At 44.5% G+C, this 16870-nt stretch overlaps 1 protein-coding gene across 1 annotated transcript; it reads right to left on the reverse strand.

Moving 5' to 3' along the window:
* Positions 1-476: 476 nt before the first annotated feature.
* arxa (aristaless related homeobox a) lies at positions 477-8338 on the reverse strand. Its single transcript, XM_076760992.1, has 5 exons — positions 7807-8338; positions 6868-7429; positions 5363-5408; positions 3369-3700; positions 477-2612 (listed from the first exon to the last, which is right to left on the reverse strand). Exons 1-5 carry the CDS (start codon positions 7994-7996, stop codon positions 2351-2353), a joined length of 1392 nt encoding a protein of 463 aa, XP_076617107.1. The 5' UTR covers positions 7997-8338; the 3' UTR covers positions 477-2350.
* Positions 8339-16870: the final 8532 nt, after the last annotated feature.

Below are 16870 nucleotides of genomic sequence, written 5' to 3' on the forward strand. Positions count from 1 at the left end.
GCGCCTTTAAAGGGTTTTAAAGGAAGTTTTGTGACGGGCCCCCCAGATAAAGTGGGCGATCTAATTGAAAACCCCTCGCCTTTGTCGCGCGTTTCACATGTTGGGGATTAAGCTCATGAATATATGGTCAGTATTTTGTCAACTCCTCTGAAGAGGACAGACGCACGCAGCGCGCTGGATTACGCACCTAATACATTCTGTGTTATTCAGGTGGAGCAGCGCGCCTCCATCTCCGCTCTCTGCAGCGATAAAGTCCTCTCTGAGAAACGTTTTGATCCTCCCCAGCAGGCATTTCAGAACACCAGACAACCTGTTACTGAAGTTGGTGCGTATTCATTTGACACCCCACGAGGACAGTGAGTCAATAATATTTAAATGATTTATGATAAATAAATAAAAACGTATAGAAATCGACTTTTGCGAAATTATTCTTCAATGTAAGACAGAAAACACATTTTCTTCATAACACCTTTTATTAATAGTTCTATAATATTCTATTTCACATTGTTTATTTTTCCTGGTTAGGCCTATGTCTCCTAAAGGAATTTGAAATAATAAAAGATAACTCATTTTCAATGTAATTTATTCAAATTAGCATCATTAAACCAGGAAACTTACAATCACTTAAAAAGAAAAAAAAAAGCGTTCCTTCACTCAGTTCCTCGGGGAAAAGTTTTGACATAAATAATTATCTAAAAACCTAATAATTCATAAACACAGGTGAAATTCTACACAGGGCGACATTCATTAAACACTACACCGAGTGCAAATTATCAAAACGCGGTCTCCTGAAATATACACGACCTTGTTTTGAAAATCATCCTTTTTTTGTGGTACTTTTTTCCCCTCTTTTTACACAATATGTACAGTTTTCTTTCACACAGTCAGGTCATTAGAGACACATGTCAGATCTCAGCTTTGCTCGCATGTCGTGGAGTCAGACTCAGCGGAAATGCCACTGCTGTGATAATAATAATAAAGAGGGGGGTGGGTGGGAGAGGGGGGGTCCGCAATCGGAGCAAATTTACAGAAATCTGGCGCTGAGATAATCTCAAATATCTCCTGTTTGATTTGAAGATTTTAAAAATATATATATACAGCGGTGTTGCTGAGTGTGACCGGTGGACAGGCGAGCAGTGGAGAGGAGTCAGGCTTGTAGAGAAGGCTATGGAAGGTCTATGGACAGTTTTCCTTTGGTTCTGGGGGGGGACCTCCTCCAACTCGCCTTTATTAAAGACGCAGACTGGCTCAGCCCACATCAATGCATACAGATTAAGCAGTGTTAAAGTCGAGCACTGGAGTTGTCCACATTTGAAGTAGCACAAGAATCCTTTCTAGAAGTCTGGGTTCCCCTGCGGTTCTTCAGCTTACTGTTTGTGTGTGTGTGTGTGTGTGTGTGTGTGTGTGTGTGTGCTGCCACAGATCCTTTACTTAAATAAAAGCAGCTAAAAATCTTTGTAAGAAGTAAACATTTTAAAGAATATCATTTTAGTAAATGTGCAGAAAAATGAACTTTAAGTACTCAATGCAGAAAAATGGCCCCGTGAGCGATAATAATACAATATATTATATTACTGAATTATTATAACTGATGCATTCAGGTGCAAACAGCATGTTACTGTTGTAGCTGGTTGAGATGAATCTAATTAATTAATTTTGGGTTGTTAAAGCTACAGTATAATAATACTTAATCTTTTCTAAGATCATGTTTTCTGTGTAAAATTCTAACTTGTGAAGTCACAAATTGACAATTAAATGTACTGGATATTTTCATCTGAAATCAAGTACAAAGGAAGTGTAAAGTGGCATCGAATGTAAATACTAAAGTACAAGTACCTCAAATTTGTACTTGAGTAAATGTACTTTATTAGATTCCTCCACTTTTCACTGCGTGTACTTTGTATTTTGCACACCGTGTCATGAAGAAACATGATAATCTATATACGAATGACATGGAGCCCGATTTTAAGCTTGAATAAATATTAAGAAACCTTTACAAATGTAATCTTTTAAGCTGTTGCTTCAAATATCGTATTTTAAGTGAAAAAAAATATTGAAGGTACTGGACTGGTCATCCAGGTGTGTGTATGGAGTGTAAAATAATGTTACAGTCATAGTAATTACCACACACACAAACACACACATGCTTTTTTTAGGCAGTGCTCTTTTGAATTTGGTCGTGCTATTTTGTTGGGGAAACATGAGGTAACAGGGGTGGTTGAACAAGGGGACGTCAGGACATCAGCCTCCGGAGGTATGAATGGGTTTTTGGAAGGGGGTGGGGGGTGGGGGTGTCATGGAATGGGACGTAAGCCCGGGACGGGGGAGGCCTAGAGCTGGTGTTGAGTGTTCAGCACACCTCCTTCCCTGCGGCTCCGGTGGGCAGGATGTTAAGCTGGGTGAGCTGAGCCGAGTGTTCCTTGGCCTTGAGGCGCAGCGCGGCGATACTGGAGGCCCTGCGGTCTGCCGAGGAAGAGGAGGTGGAGGAAGAAGAGGACGGGTCAGGGAGGACGGGGCCCGCGTGGGAGGGGTTCTCTACAGGAGGGGCGGGCTGACGGAGGAGAGCTGCAGCGGTGGAAGCACTGGTCAGAGGACCCATACTGGAGAAGAGCCTGAAAGAAGACAGAAATGTAACCATCGACATTTATGGATGCTCAGCGTGCTATTCAGGCTCAAATTATTCATTCAAAAACAGCAAAGAAGTCATATTCAAGCTAAAACTTTCTCTTGCATTAGAGAGCATGATGGTTCAAAACGCTGTCTGGACAATGCAGTAGATGTGGAAACCCACTGCCTGTCCATGTATTCTATTTTCTCGTAGTTTCTTCAGTTTCTGCAGTTGTCTTAAATCTCCTGGATAGATTAGTATGATGTCGCATGATGACCTCCCTGATATAAAAGATAACATGGAGAGTATGGGGTTAATGATGCTATGGATGAGAGGACATTAGCAAAGGAGAAGCTAATTGTGGCATATGGAGTGTGCAGTGTCAGTCCTCCTCACAGCTTGTCTTGCAGGATCACACATTTAGTTCATTTATTAAGGTATTTGACAGAGTGATTACACACCGCTGTGAATGGTTAACAGTATAACACTTTGATAATCAGACACTGAGATAAATTGTGATGCAGGATTACTGTACACTAACCATCGGCCATTTGCATCATGTGTTGGGAGTTCATTATAAGCTCACTTGCTGCTGTGCTTTTCGCCATACATGTGCTTGACTGCAAAATTGTAGTCATTTACTGTAAAGAGGGATGAATGTGGAGTCCTACAGATACAGAGATTGGTGGGTCCCGGCGTAAATAAGTGTAAAAGAACAGCTATTAGGTCCAAGGGAGGTCTCTGCACAGGTGCGGCTTACCTGCCAAAAGTGGGTCCAATGAAAGCAGGGTGGCGAAACATGGCAGCCGTGCCCAGGAACGTGCCCAGGCCGAGTGGCGTGGCCAGGGGTGGTGCAGAGCCGTTGTGGGGTGGTGGGGCCAGGCCCGGGAAGGCAGCGGCCGCAGCTGCAGCGGCTGTCCAGGCGGACTCGAGGGCAGGGTGGGGGTGATGAGGGAAGGGCCCTCCCTCCAGGTAGTGGCTGAGAGGGTGACCTGCTGCCAGGGGGCCCGGGAACGGCAGGCCTGATGGGTGGGCCTGCACCCCGGCCTTCTCGCGCTTCCTCCATTTGGCCCTGCGGTTCTGAAACCACACCTGAGGGCAGACAGGAGTGATGACACAGATTCATATGGCTGCATGTTGTTTAACAATAAGAAACAGCTGAATCTATATAGAAATAGTCATTTTGCTGCACTAAAAGGCCTCTCTTCCTCAGCTCAGACACACAGAACTGTTTGGTCTCTCCTGCTATAAATAATTAAAATTATAACTCCCTGCCCTGCTTACATCACAGCAATGTTTCATTGTAATTAACAGTGCTCGTCTCTATTGAGCGTTGTGTCAGTGTAGTCTAATAGTTGTCTAGTTCAGGTGGTGGCCAATAGGCGGAAAGTCAACGGTAATTACATGCAAGGTAAACCCTGCCGCTCACGGTCCCTTAAATCTACTTTCTGTCTAATTAAACCCCCTTCCCCGTCGACGGACTTCAGGGTGGGGAGAGATAATTAAGAGCGGTGTTAACAAAAGATCCAGAAAATTGCCGCTGAACTGGCTCCAATAACAATTAATGCGCTTTAAATTAAATTCTTAAGAGAATGGAGAACGAGTGACTTCCATCCAGCGGAGTATTTAACTTTCCCACGCATCCACTGTTGCCCAGTTTGCACTGCAGAAGCACGGGGCTCTCACAATGAGCAAAATGTCAACATGAGGGAAGTGATTGAACGAGCGCGCTTGAGCGACAGGGACTGCACACACACACACACACACACACACACACACACACACACACACACACACACACACACACACACACATTATTCCCAGAGGGCTGTTTAGCATTACACAGCCCCTCGGGAATTTATGAGTTTTTATCACCTCCTGATGGCGCCCGTTAAGTGATTTGTTCACCTACGGCCCCCAAAGAGACATCTGTTGTTTTACCGTCGGCCATAACCTCCCGGAGCTTCCACCGTGTTTGAACTGTCTCTCTGGTTATGAGCCCGGGCTTTCGACATGCAAGCCACGCTTTCAGTGCGAGGCGAAGACGAGAGAGAGAGAGAGAGAGAGAGAGAGAGAGAGAGAGAGAGGGAGAGGGAGGGATGGAGAGAGTGGGATGACGGGTGGTGGGTGGTGGGGGGAGCAAACACCTTTAATGGTCTCTCATTCGCTCCCAAGTGCAAAGCATCGGATCAATGCAGGTCTATTGCAATCACATAATGGGAAATCAAATAGCATTATCCCTCCCCTCTTTCTCTCTCACCCCCCCCCCCCCCACCCCCCCCCAAACACACACACACACACACTCACACACACATACACACACACACACATCTCGGCCTCGCCCCCTCTCTGTCCCCTCTGATGGGAATTCAAACACCAGCTCATACCAGGAATACAGACAGTGTTTGCTCCTGCACTAAGTGAGCTTTTTATGAATCGCCAGCGTCGGCTTAATTGCCACTAAAACGTCCCCCGTTCGCGTGTAATAACATTCAATAACAGGAAAGACCTTCCCCGCGCAGCGACTGGGGCCATTTAACACATTTTTACTGTAATAAATTACTGCCTCAAATTGGCCCCTAATCGTTGATCCTCAATCAGTGACGCATATCACCGGTTATTATCCAGCACCGCGCATCAGAGACATTTTATAGAGCACATAAAACATTACAGGGTGCTGCCCCCCCTCCCTCCCTCCCCACTCCTGTTTGATTTACAAGCCTCCTCTTTTTAGACAGACAGAGAGACACTTACTTGAACGCGGGCCTCGGTAAGATCCAGACGCATTGCGAGCTCTTCTCTGAAAAGAATATTAAAAAAAAGGGGGGGGAAGAAGGAAGAGAGAAAAGGCAGAGAGACAGAAAAAAGAATCAAGGTTACAGGCCACAGTTTGGAAGCAACGTAGAATTGCTGTTTTGTCCCCTCCTGTTGTTCACTGTCAACAATAGACGACGAAAATAGGCTTGATTTTTTTTCCCCTCCTCCGTGGCATGGGCTGCAGAAAGACGCCATGGCCATATTCTATTTTCCCTGTCACGGATGGGTAGAAATAGGCCTAGTGATTGTTAGATTTTCCTTAGCACAGGCCTGTCACTGTAACAACATAATGGCTGAAATAATGACATCTAAACTAGCCTGCCACAAAGCAATTGACGCTCCCTTCAGCTGCAAGATGGGCTGGCAGTGTAATTTAGACCTACAAGTCGCTTTAAAGTAAATCGATTGGAAAATATGAATAATCTCAATGGTAAGAAAATTAAAAAAAACAAAAAAACAATGTAGGTTCTTGTGTCTTGTAGTGTCATAAATATCCTCTTATATGCATGAAGTGCGGATGTATTAGAATCTTAATTGAGCAGCCAAAAGGTCTAAAAAAAAAAAATATGGGTGACTTTATATTATTTTTAGGCCATACTGCATGAAAATCCGAATAATGTATTTTTCTGAAATATTCTCATCAGCAGAAAAAAACCCTCAGGAAATGCTTTAAATCTCTGCAGATCAGTCTGTGCGTGTGCGCACCTGCTCCTGGGCTTGAGGTTAGGCCCTGAGTTTTTGTCTTATTTTTTATTTCTGCATATATTTTTTTCACACTGTGTGTTCAGTATCTTGTCCAGCAGGTAACCTGAGCTGCACTGGTTAATTGTTCCCTCTGAGAATAACAGCGCTGTCATCGACAGGAGCGGACACAGGTAACAAAACGTCCCCATTGTTAGCACTCGCAGGCCCATTGTGTTCACTTATGCAAGGCACGGGTTTGGTCCTGGGGCAGTTTATGAGGTGTGATCCGCACAGTGTCACAGTTAAAGACGTGTGGAATTACTGGAACTGTTTCTGGAAAATTGAATGGGGTCGGTGTTTATTTAAAAATAAAAGCAATTAATTATCACCTCCGCCCGTGGAATTATTAGAGAACACGCCTCATGTTTGGTGTCTTTTTCCGCTTTTTTGGATTTTTAAAATCCTTTCCATATGAAATAATAATATTAACAATAATGATAAATATATCATTGTTATAAGACACAATTATTGGAGGCTATTTTACACATCATTGTAATCAATGCATGTAAAATTAAATTCTTAGGCCATGTTATTGTCGTTTCTAATTTATAAACGCATGTACTGCTGTGATGAGACTAAACATAATAGTGGGATTAATAATAATAATAATAATTTTAGGGAAGACTAATTTTCTAATTTTAGAGCGAATTTTTCCACATTAAAATAATCAAAATGCGAGCAGCTGAAATTGTTCTTACCTGGTGAAGACGTCGGGGTAGTGTGTCTTCTGGAAAGCCCTCTCCAGCTCCTCCAGCTGGTAACTGGTGAACGTAGTCCTGTATCTTCTCTGCTTCCGTTTCAGCATCCCCTCCTCCGAGTCACTGCCCGCCGACAGACACACGCTGTCCTCCCCGTCCCTCACGTCCCCATCCCCGGCGTTCAAGCTCTCCCTCTCCTCGTCCTTCGGGGACAGCGCGGCCGCGTCCCCGCAGCTCTCCTCCTTCCCCGCGTCCTCCTCGAACTTCAGCTGGCCGAGCTCTACCAGCCCCAGGCTGCCGTCCTCCGAGCCCTCCCCGGGGCTCTGGTCGCCCTCTCCGCGGGTCAGTGACGCGTTCTCCCGGTACGACTTGCTGCGGCTGATGCTCACCTGCGGCGCCTGGCTGATTTTGAGGCTGTCGCTGGCTTGCTCCAGGAGGAGCCGCTCCCTGTCCAGCGTCTCTGCGTGGTCGTGGAGGTACTTGCCCCCGGGTCCGTACAGCCGGCGGAGTTTGGGCGGCAGGTGCATGTCAGCACTGAGAGACAGGGGGTCTTTCGTTGTCCCTGAGAAGAAAGCGTGCCGAAAATGTCAAAATAACAAAATGGCAGCGAATAAGCAAAGCATATAAATAAAAAAATAAACATTTTTAAATCCTCTGAATGAAGTTTAATAGTTTTGTAGGCCTGTTAACAATTCTTTCTGACTTTACAGCCTTACACCAGCTGTTCAGTCTATTCAATAGCTGGAGAACAGCGAAATTATTGACCGTAAAGCGTGTTGACATGCCGGCTGCGTGAAAAGCAACTCTTCTTGACGCATTAACTAGGCCCACACACTTTGAGCATCAAACCAGCTTATTTGTCACACGTTTATACCTCACAGCGCTCCCTAATCTCCGACACAGACTGTCTTTTCTCATTTCAGCCCCAGTCAAACTTACTGTCAGCCGTCTTGTCTTGCTCCCCTCTGCCGGGCAGACCCGTCAAACTTTGCGCCCCAATCAGTCTGACCTTACAGGGACTCCGGCGGCCCAGAATGCTGTCTATGCAGTAAGAGGAGAGCAGCGTCGGGGATTTACTGCTCTTCCTCTCGCCCCGGTCGTGGATATCTTCCTCAAACTGACCGCTCATGTCGACGCTTCGGTTCGTCTAATTTCGGTAACGCCTGTCAGTCTCCCACTCTCTCTCCCGCTCTCTCTCTCACTCTCTCTCGCGCGGGGTCCGGTGCTGTCCTCTTCTTCTTCTTTTTCTTCTTCTTCTTCTTCTTCTTCTTCCTCCTCTTCTTCTTCTCTCCTCACAGGCCGATGTGTCTGTTTGAACCAGGACCTCCTTTCCTCTCTCTCTCTCTCTCTCTCTCTCTCTCTCTCTCTCTCTCTCTCTCTCTCTCTCTCTCTCAGCTAATGACAGACAGCGGTTTGACTGCCTCGCGCTGTGCTCCGGTCTCGCTCGGCGCCTCTCCGCTCCGCGCGCTCGCTCAGCAGACGTGTGGGCCGTTATCACGCGCCTGATTGGCTCGTACGTGTGTGTGTGGAGAGAGAGACCGCGCGGAGCATGCTTTATATATTTTACGATTAAAGTTAATTTGAGGGAAAGGCAACAAAACCTGACATGGAGCGGCTTCCCTCCGCGGAACGAACTCAGCAGATAAAGTTGCAATGCCAAAGCACTTTAAAATCTTTGCTTGTTTGTTTGTTTGTTTGTTTTTCTCGCTTGTCGGTTTCATTTCATTTAATTCTGGTGCGTATAACATTCAAAATAGTCAAATTCTGTGTGAAGGGGCCTGCAACAATCGTCAACACTTCACTGAAATTATTTCATAATGCACTGATGGGTTTGGCAGACGTGTAAGCACAGGTGTGTGTGTGTGTGTGTGTGTGTGTGTGTGTGTGTGTGTGTGTGTGTGTGTGTGTGTGTGTGTTTATAAAATTCATTAAGTGAAACAGTGGAGCCAAAGGCTACAAACACAATAATCAGCACAATACACGATACACTTTTTTTTTTTTTTCAGACATTTTGACATGTCACAGTAGGAAAAGCACAGGTGTAAATAATAAGATTAATAATGGCTGAATCCCTTTTGCTTCAGTTTCAGGGTCCTTGTATTGTGCATGCTGGCTCACTGTCACACTGTCAGGACTTACTGGAACACAAATAAAACTGAGCCTCAATGTTATTAGTAGCAACTGTGCTTTTCCTGCTATAACAAGTCAAAATGTCTGCTGAGAAAAAAAGGCCTGCTCTGTACACCTAGACTGGTTATCCAGCAGGTTTACTGAAGTGTAGTGTGTTCCATTATTATTTCATTAATACAGGACAGTATAACAATTATAACTCAATATTGCTATGAGTCTTAATTTGTGCCACAGGATGGTAAAATATTAGCCTATTGTCACGTTTCCCTCACTTAAGGGGCCCAAATATGAATGTAATATATAACATATGGCCACACTATTATTTATGTCATTCATATCACTTTGAAATGAAATTTCTAATGATCGAGATAATAATTATAAACGAAAATATAATACACAATATAATTAAAGAGGGGAGCAGGCCTGCGTTTTATGCGAAGCTTTAGTCTTAATTACTACCCATCCCCACCGCGTGATAAACTCCATTCTTTTACTTTTTTTTTTTTCCAGGCAAAACACTCTTGAATCCTTGTGTCGAGACTAAAAAAAAAAAAAAAAAAAATCTGGCACGGAGTTTGCATTCAACCGCAGACAACACGTGCGAAAGCCATGTCAGAGATGGAGTCACACCGAAAGAGAAATATCAACAATGGGATCAGAATATTGCCTTAAACTGTTTCATCTTCCATGATTTGATTTTTTTATTTTTAAAACTTTTGTTTTTGACCCAAGAAAATGAAGCATTGATCGAATTAATATCTATCTATCTATCTATCTATCTATCTATCTATCTATCTATCTATCTATCTATCTATCTATCTATCTATCTATCCTTTTCTTGCTCTCTCTCTCTCTCCCTCTCCCTCCAATTGCCTGCTCTCTGCTGGAGTTGTGGATTGACTTCAAAAGTGAGGGTGGCGCGGCGGTGATGAGACGCCGCACGGGGAGCCGGGGTAGCACGCAGGGACTCCGCTGTGGAGAGGGGGAGAGATGGAGAGATGGATCGAGAATGTAATTTTAAATGAAAGTCTATTTAACCCGCTGTGAATGGCATGACCCTTATCCTCGCCTCAGAGCCCATCACTGTTAAAAGGATCATTTTCAGAATTCAATCCAAAAACTTCAGCAAGCTGCAATTTACTCTCTCCTTCTCTCTCTCTCTTTCTCTCTCTTCCTCTCCTCCGTTATGTATCTGCCCGGCCTGAAGCATCGCAGCAAACGAAAAATAACAATAAAATATATGTCCAGAAAATTGCACAAGTTATTCTTTCTTTTTTTCCCCCCTCTTATCTATTTTTAAGCGATAGCTTCATGACCTTTTTGTGATTGGAACTGGAATAAGAGCGCCATTGATCTGTTTAGTTAAGGTGCAGGCCGCTTAGTAGATTTAGTGAAGGTAAAGCCAACTATATCAGATTTTTCAACAGCCACACAAAAATGTAACCAGTACAGATGGTTTTAAATGCATCTGCAGAAATAGCACAAAAATACTGCCTTTCCGGCCGCATTAACCTTTTTTTGTGTGTTGCCCATTTCCTCTGTGACAGATTAAGTTTATATTATCAGACAATACAGAGCGTATCCTTTTGCTTTCTGCATTCATACAACCTGCTGTGCGCTGACAGTATTACAAGCAGATGCACACTGTCACCACACGGATGGTGTCAGATTCAGTCCATCCGCAACTTTTTTTTGTGGTGTCACAAACTTCCGAGCTTGTTTATTTGCACGCAAATCAATGTAATGAGTGTAATAACGATATAAAATGTTATTCCCTTTCCTGCGCGGTCACAAACAGACGTGCGTAATACAGACGGGTATTTAGAGTCGCTCTGTAATTTGGGGGCCACAATTTGATTCATTTATCCGCACACTGTTATTAACCCTGTGGAAAAAGAGATGTCAGCCGCCATTTCAGCCAGCAGGACATCCGCGCTTTGTTTAAATGCACTAATTACGCGCATACATTAGAGGGGGACGGAGTAGTCAGAGCGCAATTTTCACATTTTCAATTTTCCGTCTATTTGACGTGCAGGTGAAGAGATGGCGGAGAGAGGCCGCCTTCCGTTTCAGCACCACCTCACCACCGCCTCCCCTCTATTTGCATAACATCCTAACTTGATGATATCCAAGGGGAAACACCAGATTGCGTGCTTTCTGCTCGTTTACTGCTGCCTGTAAAAGTCCACAGGCCTCTCTGGCTTTCTGGTGTCATGCACCGTGGTCATCTATTTTAAGCACATTCAAGTCAGTTGGAGGGTCTGCGTATTAAAAAAAAATCCCATGAGTAAATGCGTTTCTCCTAAGTGACGCAGGGTATCTCTGCTCCCCTTTCAGCCCGTCTCGTCGTCTCCTGTGAGAGCCATGGAACTGATACTAATGAAGTCCATCTTTACGACCAGCAGACTGCAGGCCTCCTTCGGCTTGCAGGTCATTCAACTGGCGCCATCTCCTGGATGGAATAACAAACTGCTCTAAAGCAGGTGAGACCCATTTATTAAAATGTAAGGACAGATACTCTAAAAACTCTATTGTTCTGCATCCATATTGCACAATCCAAATGCATCACAGGCTGCGTAATTGCGCTTTTCTACCATCTCTTTCATCACTTGTTTCATGGGCCTATTTATCCACATGGTGTCATGTATTCATTTATGTCCTCCCATAGAGGACAAGTGTCTTACACTGCCATCAGTTTTCCGTTATCCCACAAGTTTGTCCCTTTGCAGTACATGTAAATACTACTCCCCAACACTCACCAACTGGCTCGTGGCCTTGGTGACGACGACTCATCCTTCATCCATCCTCGCGATCTGACATAATTGGACACTTGCTCTGCTTGAGAGGCCGAGCAGGAAAAGACGGAAAGAGGGGAGAGAGAGAGGGGTGTGTTGGGAGGGGTGGGAGGCTTTTAAGGCGCGCGTAAGCAAAGTTAATTAGCGGTTATTAACAGCCCGCATAATGAGAGCGAGAGGGAGTCAATTTAATGACTTTGTTAGCGCGAGTTCAGAGCGACAGGCGATGATCGAAACAACAAAGGCGAGCGCGCACGCAGCCATCATCCGTAATTTCCAGCGGTAATGCGGTCTGATCAGAAACAAAGGGTTCTAATTTCGTTCAACTGACTCGATAATTTGTCCTTACGTAAGGAAAATAATTAATGACTTAATGCTTCAACAGAAGTAGCTTTCTTTGGGGGGGATTTCGGATGCCTCGTTTGCTGGAGAAGGTCGTAAGGAAATCAATTTCCAGGCCTATAATTATTTACATCATGAATTTAAAACGTGGACGTGTGCCTCTGCTTTGGTTAGTGTGCAGAGGAGTGAGAGTCTATCAGGAGGGGATAGAAGGAGTCTCCAGATCTTCTTCCCTCAAACAGAATGTGTGGCCACAAATGAGCCACTTGTCATAATGGAGTATTGCAGATCTTAGCATGAGAGCACAAAGAAAGTCCTCGGAATTTGAAAGAAACATGTTTCTTTAATGGCACATATGAGCCATCAAACCAAAATCTAAATGTGACATTTGAGATCCCTCCTCAGAACAAGGTTTGGAGGTTCTGGTGACAGATGATGCCTGATCATACCTTGGAGCACAGCTGAGCTGATGACCCTCATGTCTGAAACTGTTCCCGACAATGTGCCAGGTTATTGTGGCTACTGTATTGCAAAATTATCCGAGGCGTGCGCGTCTTTACGCATGATTTCATCATTCCACAGATGGCTTGAGTTGCAGGAAAGATGTGAGCTCTATTATCGATTGCGGGGACATGAGCCGCCTGCGGGCCACTCCTGGATTCATGGCAGGTGGATAGGTCACCCACACGAGAGCGCCAATTTCACGGCCCCCATTGTCTCCACTGATTACTGCTTTGATCACAGGAATCAAGAGCCCGAGACTCTCGTAAACCTACAACGGAGTCCAGGAGCTCCTGAGCTGAAGAGGTCATCATCATCATCATCATCGTCATCATCATCATCATCATCATCATCATCATCTGCCACATCATCATCGTAACCGTCATCATCATCGCTAGTTGACCATACAAACCTGGGGTGCCTTGTGTTTTCACAGCCGCGTTGCCCTTTTATTGATTGCGTGCCTTAATTTTAATTCGATTGCGCGAGTGTCAAAAATTCCGCAAGAATCATCCTAGTAATGAGATAATCAAAGTAATATATGCAAATAAGTTATGTTGCCAGCTTATCAAAACCGGAGTGCCCCCCCCTTGAGTCTGAAGAAGTCCATTTATTCAGTTAGTGGCAATACCTTGCGCAAATGGCGCGATGCAAATGACAGTTGATTAGACTAAATTAAGTACCTCGTTTCTCCCTGACCTTGTCTGAGTTTTATGTAAATTCTTTTTTTCTTGCTTTAATGTGATAAAAATGCATTTTACACCCTGGCCTTTATAAATCTGAACAATATTTTCCATGAGTGAAACAATGGTCAGCCTCAAATAACTCACTGTGTCAATAGCTTGGATGATTCTGTCTGTCTGTCTCGCAAAATCTCAGTATATCTTGACCTCGGTGCAGCTCCCACAGGGACAGAAAGTGTGCCGCTATAACTTCCTTGCTGTGGGGGTGTGTGCCTGGAAGATAGACTAGGTGTGTGTGCCTCTGAGTGTGTGTCTGCATGTGTGTGCCTGTGTGTGTTTACACGATTATGTGTACTCATGTGTGTACCATAACATACTGTCTTAGGGGACAGAGAGAGTGCAGTTGAGACTTCCTCTCTGTGGGGTGTGTGGGGCCTGTAGATGGGAAAGGAATAAATCCAATATAGATTGCAGGGCTGCGCTGCCTCCCGCTGGGGACCCTCAGACTTGCAGGCCAGGATCGAAGTGCTTTTCTCCCCCTAAATTGGCCTGAGAGGCCGCAGGAGCAGCCGAGCTACACCTCCAACACTGGGACTGCCTACGACCTAATGATGGTGCTGGGCACAGACACACATATACACATGCATACACGGAGAGGGGGATGCGTGCGTGTGCACATACACACCGAAACTCACACACAATCATTCCCAGATTGATATAACATCAGTCACACACTTGCACCCGCCAAACACACACTTGGACAAGAAAACCACACAGATATAAACACACCCTCCTCGTTCTCTGATGTTGAACACACTCATTCCTTGTCCGAAGACCATTCACCTCAAGTTTTCCTCTTCACATCTCAGACCACCCCTCAAAACTACCTACCTAAACTACAGATTTAGAGGAGGCATCCACACTACCTGTCCACACACTCCAGAGGGAGGGATGAATAGTATAACTGGCACCACACTAAGTGTTTGGACTGATACACACTCCTGCCCTTTGGGTCCCCTACAAGGAAAACACCACCAGCACCCCAATGCCATTACGCTTCCTGCCAAACATTCAGCCTCTGTCATTTTGGTTCTGTCCGGGGAGCTAATTCTATTTGTGATGAGGTGTCTGGTGTGTTGCTGGGCCGGGTCTAGAGACACTGTGACAGAATGTCTTATAGCTGGACATCTGTGGCTCATCCTGTCCTGTTAACTGCTCACAGGACATTTTATGTTAACTGCATTATGCGATTACATAGCATAGAAGCATGCGTTCATATTCACAGCTCAGTCCCTTTTCTGAACTGGTTTTTGAATGCTTGCATGCTGCGAATACCATATTATTGCAGTGACCAAAGCTTAACATCACAAATTCCAACTCATGCTACTCATATTCTCATTTATGTACAATAAATACATTTGCATTAATGGCATTTATAAAGAGTTTAACTACAGTTTTCTTCTAATAGGACAAGGAAGCTTCATCTCCAAATGAGCTTCAAAATAGACGTTATTTAAGTGCTTAGCAAGGAAAGTGAGTGAACTGTCCGACAAAGGTCGAAAGTAAAGTTGAGAAAAAATGGTTCTAAGTTTTCAGTCTAGCCACCATGAACAAAGGTTGTAATACCTTAATTTTATGCCTGTCTAAGCTAATTATGTCACCCCCTCATATGATTGCCTTAAAGCTAAATCATATCTAAAACTATAATTACTGCCTCGTGGCTCTATGCCTCCGCCAAGCACTCGAGTTTACATCCACGTCTGTCCAGACTCTCAGTATATGCGGTGAAGACTTTGAAGGAATTAAATAAAACGTATTAAGTGTATTTTTTGCAAAATAGAAATGATCACTGTCTTGACATGTATGATTCAGTGACTGATCGAGAGCTTCATCACATGGTGCAACAGCAATCACCTGAAGCTCAAGATCAGCTAAACCAATCAGCCTTTGGTGAACTACAATGCGTCAAATGCAGATGTTGCTGCAAAAAAGCTACAAACTGTGAAATACAGATCTTCAACCCCTCACACAGAAACTCTATACAATCGCCACAGATTCAAGGTGGACACCAAAGATCAGTGTCACCAATTCAGGATCTGACCAAACATGAAATATGGGCACAATCCCCCCTTCTGAGTTATGGTGTTGAATAATGGCCAGAAAAGTGTTTTTGCAGAACATTATGATGTCGCAGTGAAGTTGACCTTTGACCTTTTGGATATTAAATGTCATCACTTCATCATTTTATCTGGTGAGACATTTGTGTGAATTTCTTTAAAATTAGCATGCGGTCATGAGACTGGGACAGACATGCAGGCCCAGCTCGTTCTCAGTCTTTTCATTTGATGATGAGGTGTTGTACCGACCGTTCAGTCTCCACGATCGTTCCTAGAAGTTGAACATTTTCAACTTTCAAACCTCTCCCTTGTTTGTGCATCACCAGTCAGTCCTGCATCACCTGGAATCCCACAATCCTCGCATAGCCATTCGCTCATGTCGCATTAGCTATGATTGTGACCATGTTCCAGGGACACTACATGTTAACTCGATGTATCAGTATGCAAAAGATCTACAAATGGTAGATTCAAAGCGCCATTCTTACCATGTTGTCAGGTACTGTGTTGAGTCTATGAGACGTACCGCTGTCTCAAAGGAAACATCATACGTACACCATGGGTGATATTCATCCACTCGTCTCCTTCCTCGTCTGCTCCGACTTGTCTTTGCTGCCGCGTCTTGTATCTCTTCTCTCCTCCTTTGTCTTATCTACTATTTTCCACTTTGTATTGTCTCCCTTTCATCTCCAGCACGCCTCTCGTCTCTTGACGCTGATGCACCTTTCACCTTGTCTTCAGTTCTCCACTTGTGTCTCCACTATGGTGCATTACATTATGTCGTACTCGCATCGGCTCAACAGTTTGTGGCCATTTCCATGCCTTGTTTTGTTTAATAGCTCATCTGTGAAAGCAACATTGCTATTCACGTGTGCATTATATGATCTTCCATAATTCAGCACATACACACCAACAGAGAAAGATGCGTACTGAATACTTTGAATGCAAAGACAAACACATGCAGTACATAAACATAGGCCACAAACAGACACACAACAAAATCCTTTTGACATCAATAATTGGTAAATCCTCTGATTAACTTGTAAGAATTGTCCTTAGAGTGCTTAAGTAATTGTGTTTGTGTGTGTCCTTTTTTTTATTGCATGCACCCCCCTCTCTTTAAAGCACATCTTTATAACCAAGCAATTCCAAAGCAATTTTCTCTGTGGGAGGAGAGTGTAATTTTCTATTCTGTGACACTGTGATGTGTAAGAAACTGGGAGCTGGCGCTAAAAGGCGTCTGTAGTGTGTGTCTTGGTGTGGGTGTGAGCCGCTTTAATGGCCAACGCGGGGCGGGTGGCGGTGGTGGTGAGCGGGTGCATGTCAGGAAGGCCATCATTTAATGACTCCCAAATAGTGCCCTCCTCGTTAGAGCTATCGTCCTGGAAACACGAGGCTGTGAACCAGGAGAGCGCCACACGCTGCAACAGTCTTTTAT

This window comes from Chaetodon auriga, chromosome 21, assembly GCF_051107435.1.
Source record: "Chaetodon auriga isolate fChaAug3 chromosome 21, fChaAug3.hap1, whole genome shotgun sequence".
NCBI classification, from domain to species: domain Eukaryota; kingdom Metazoa; phylum Chordata; class Actinopteri; order Chaetodontiformes; family Chaetodontidae; genus Chaetodon; species Chaetodon auriga.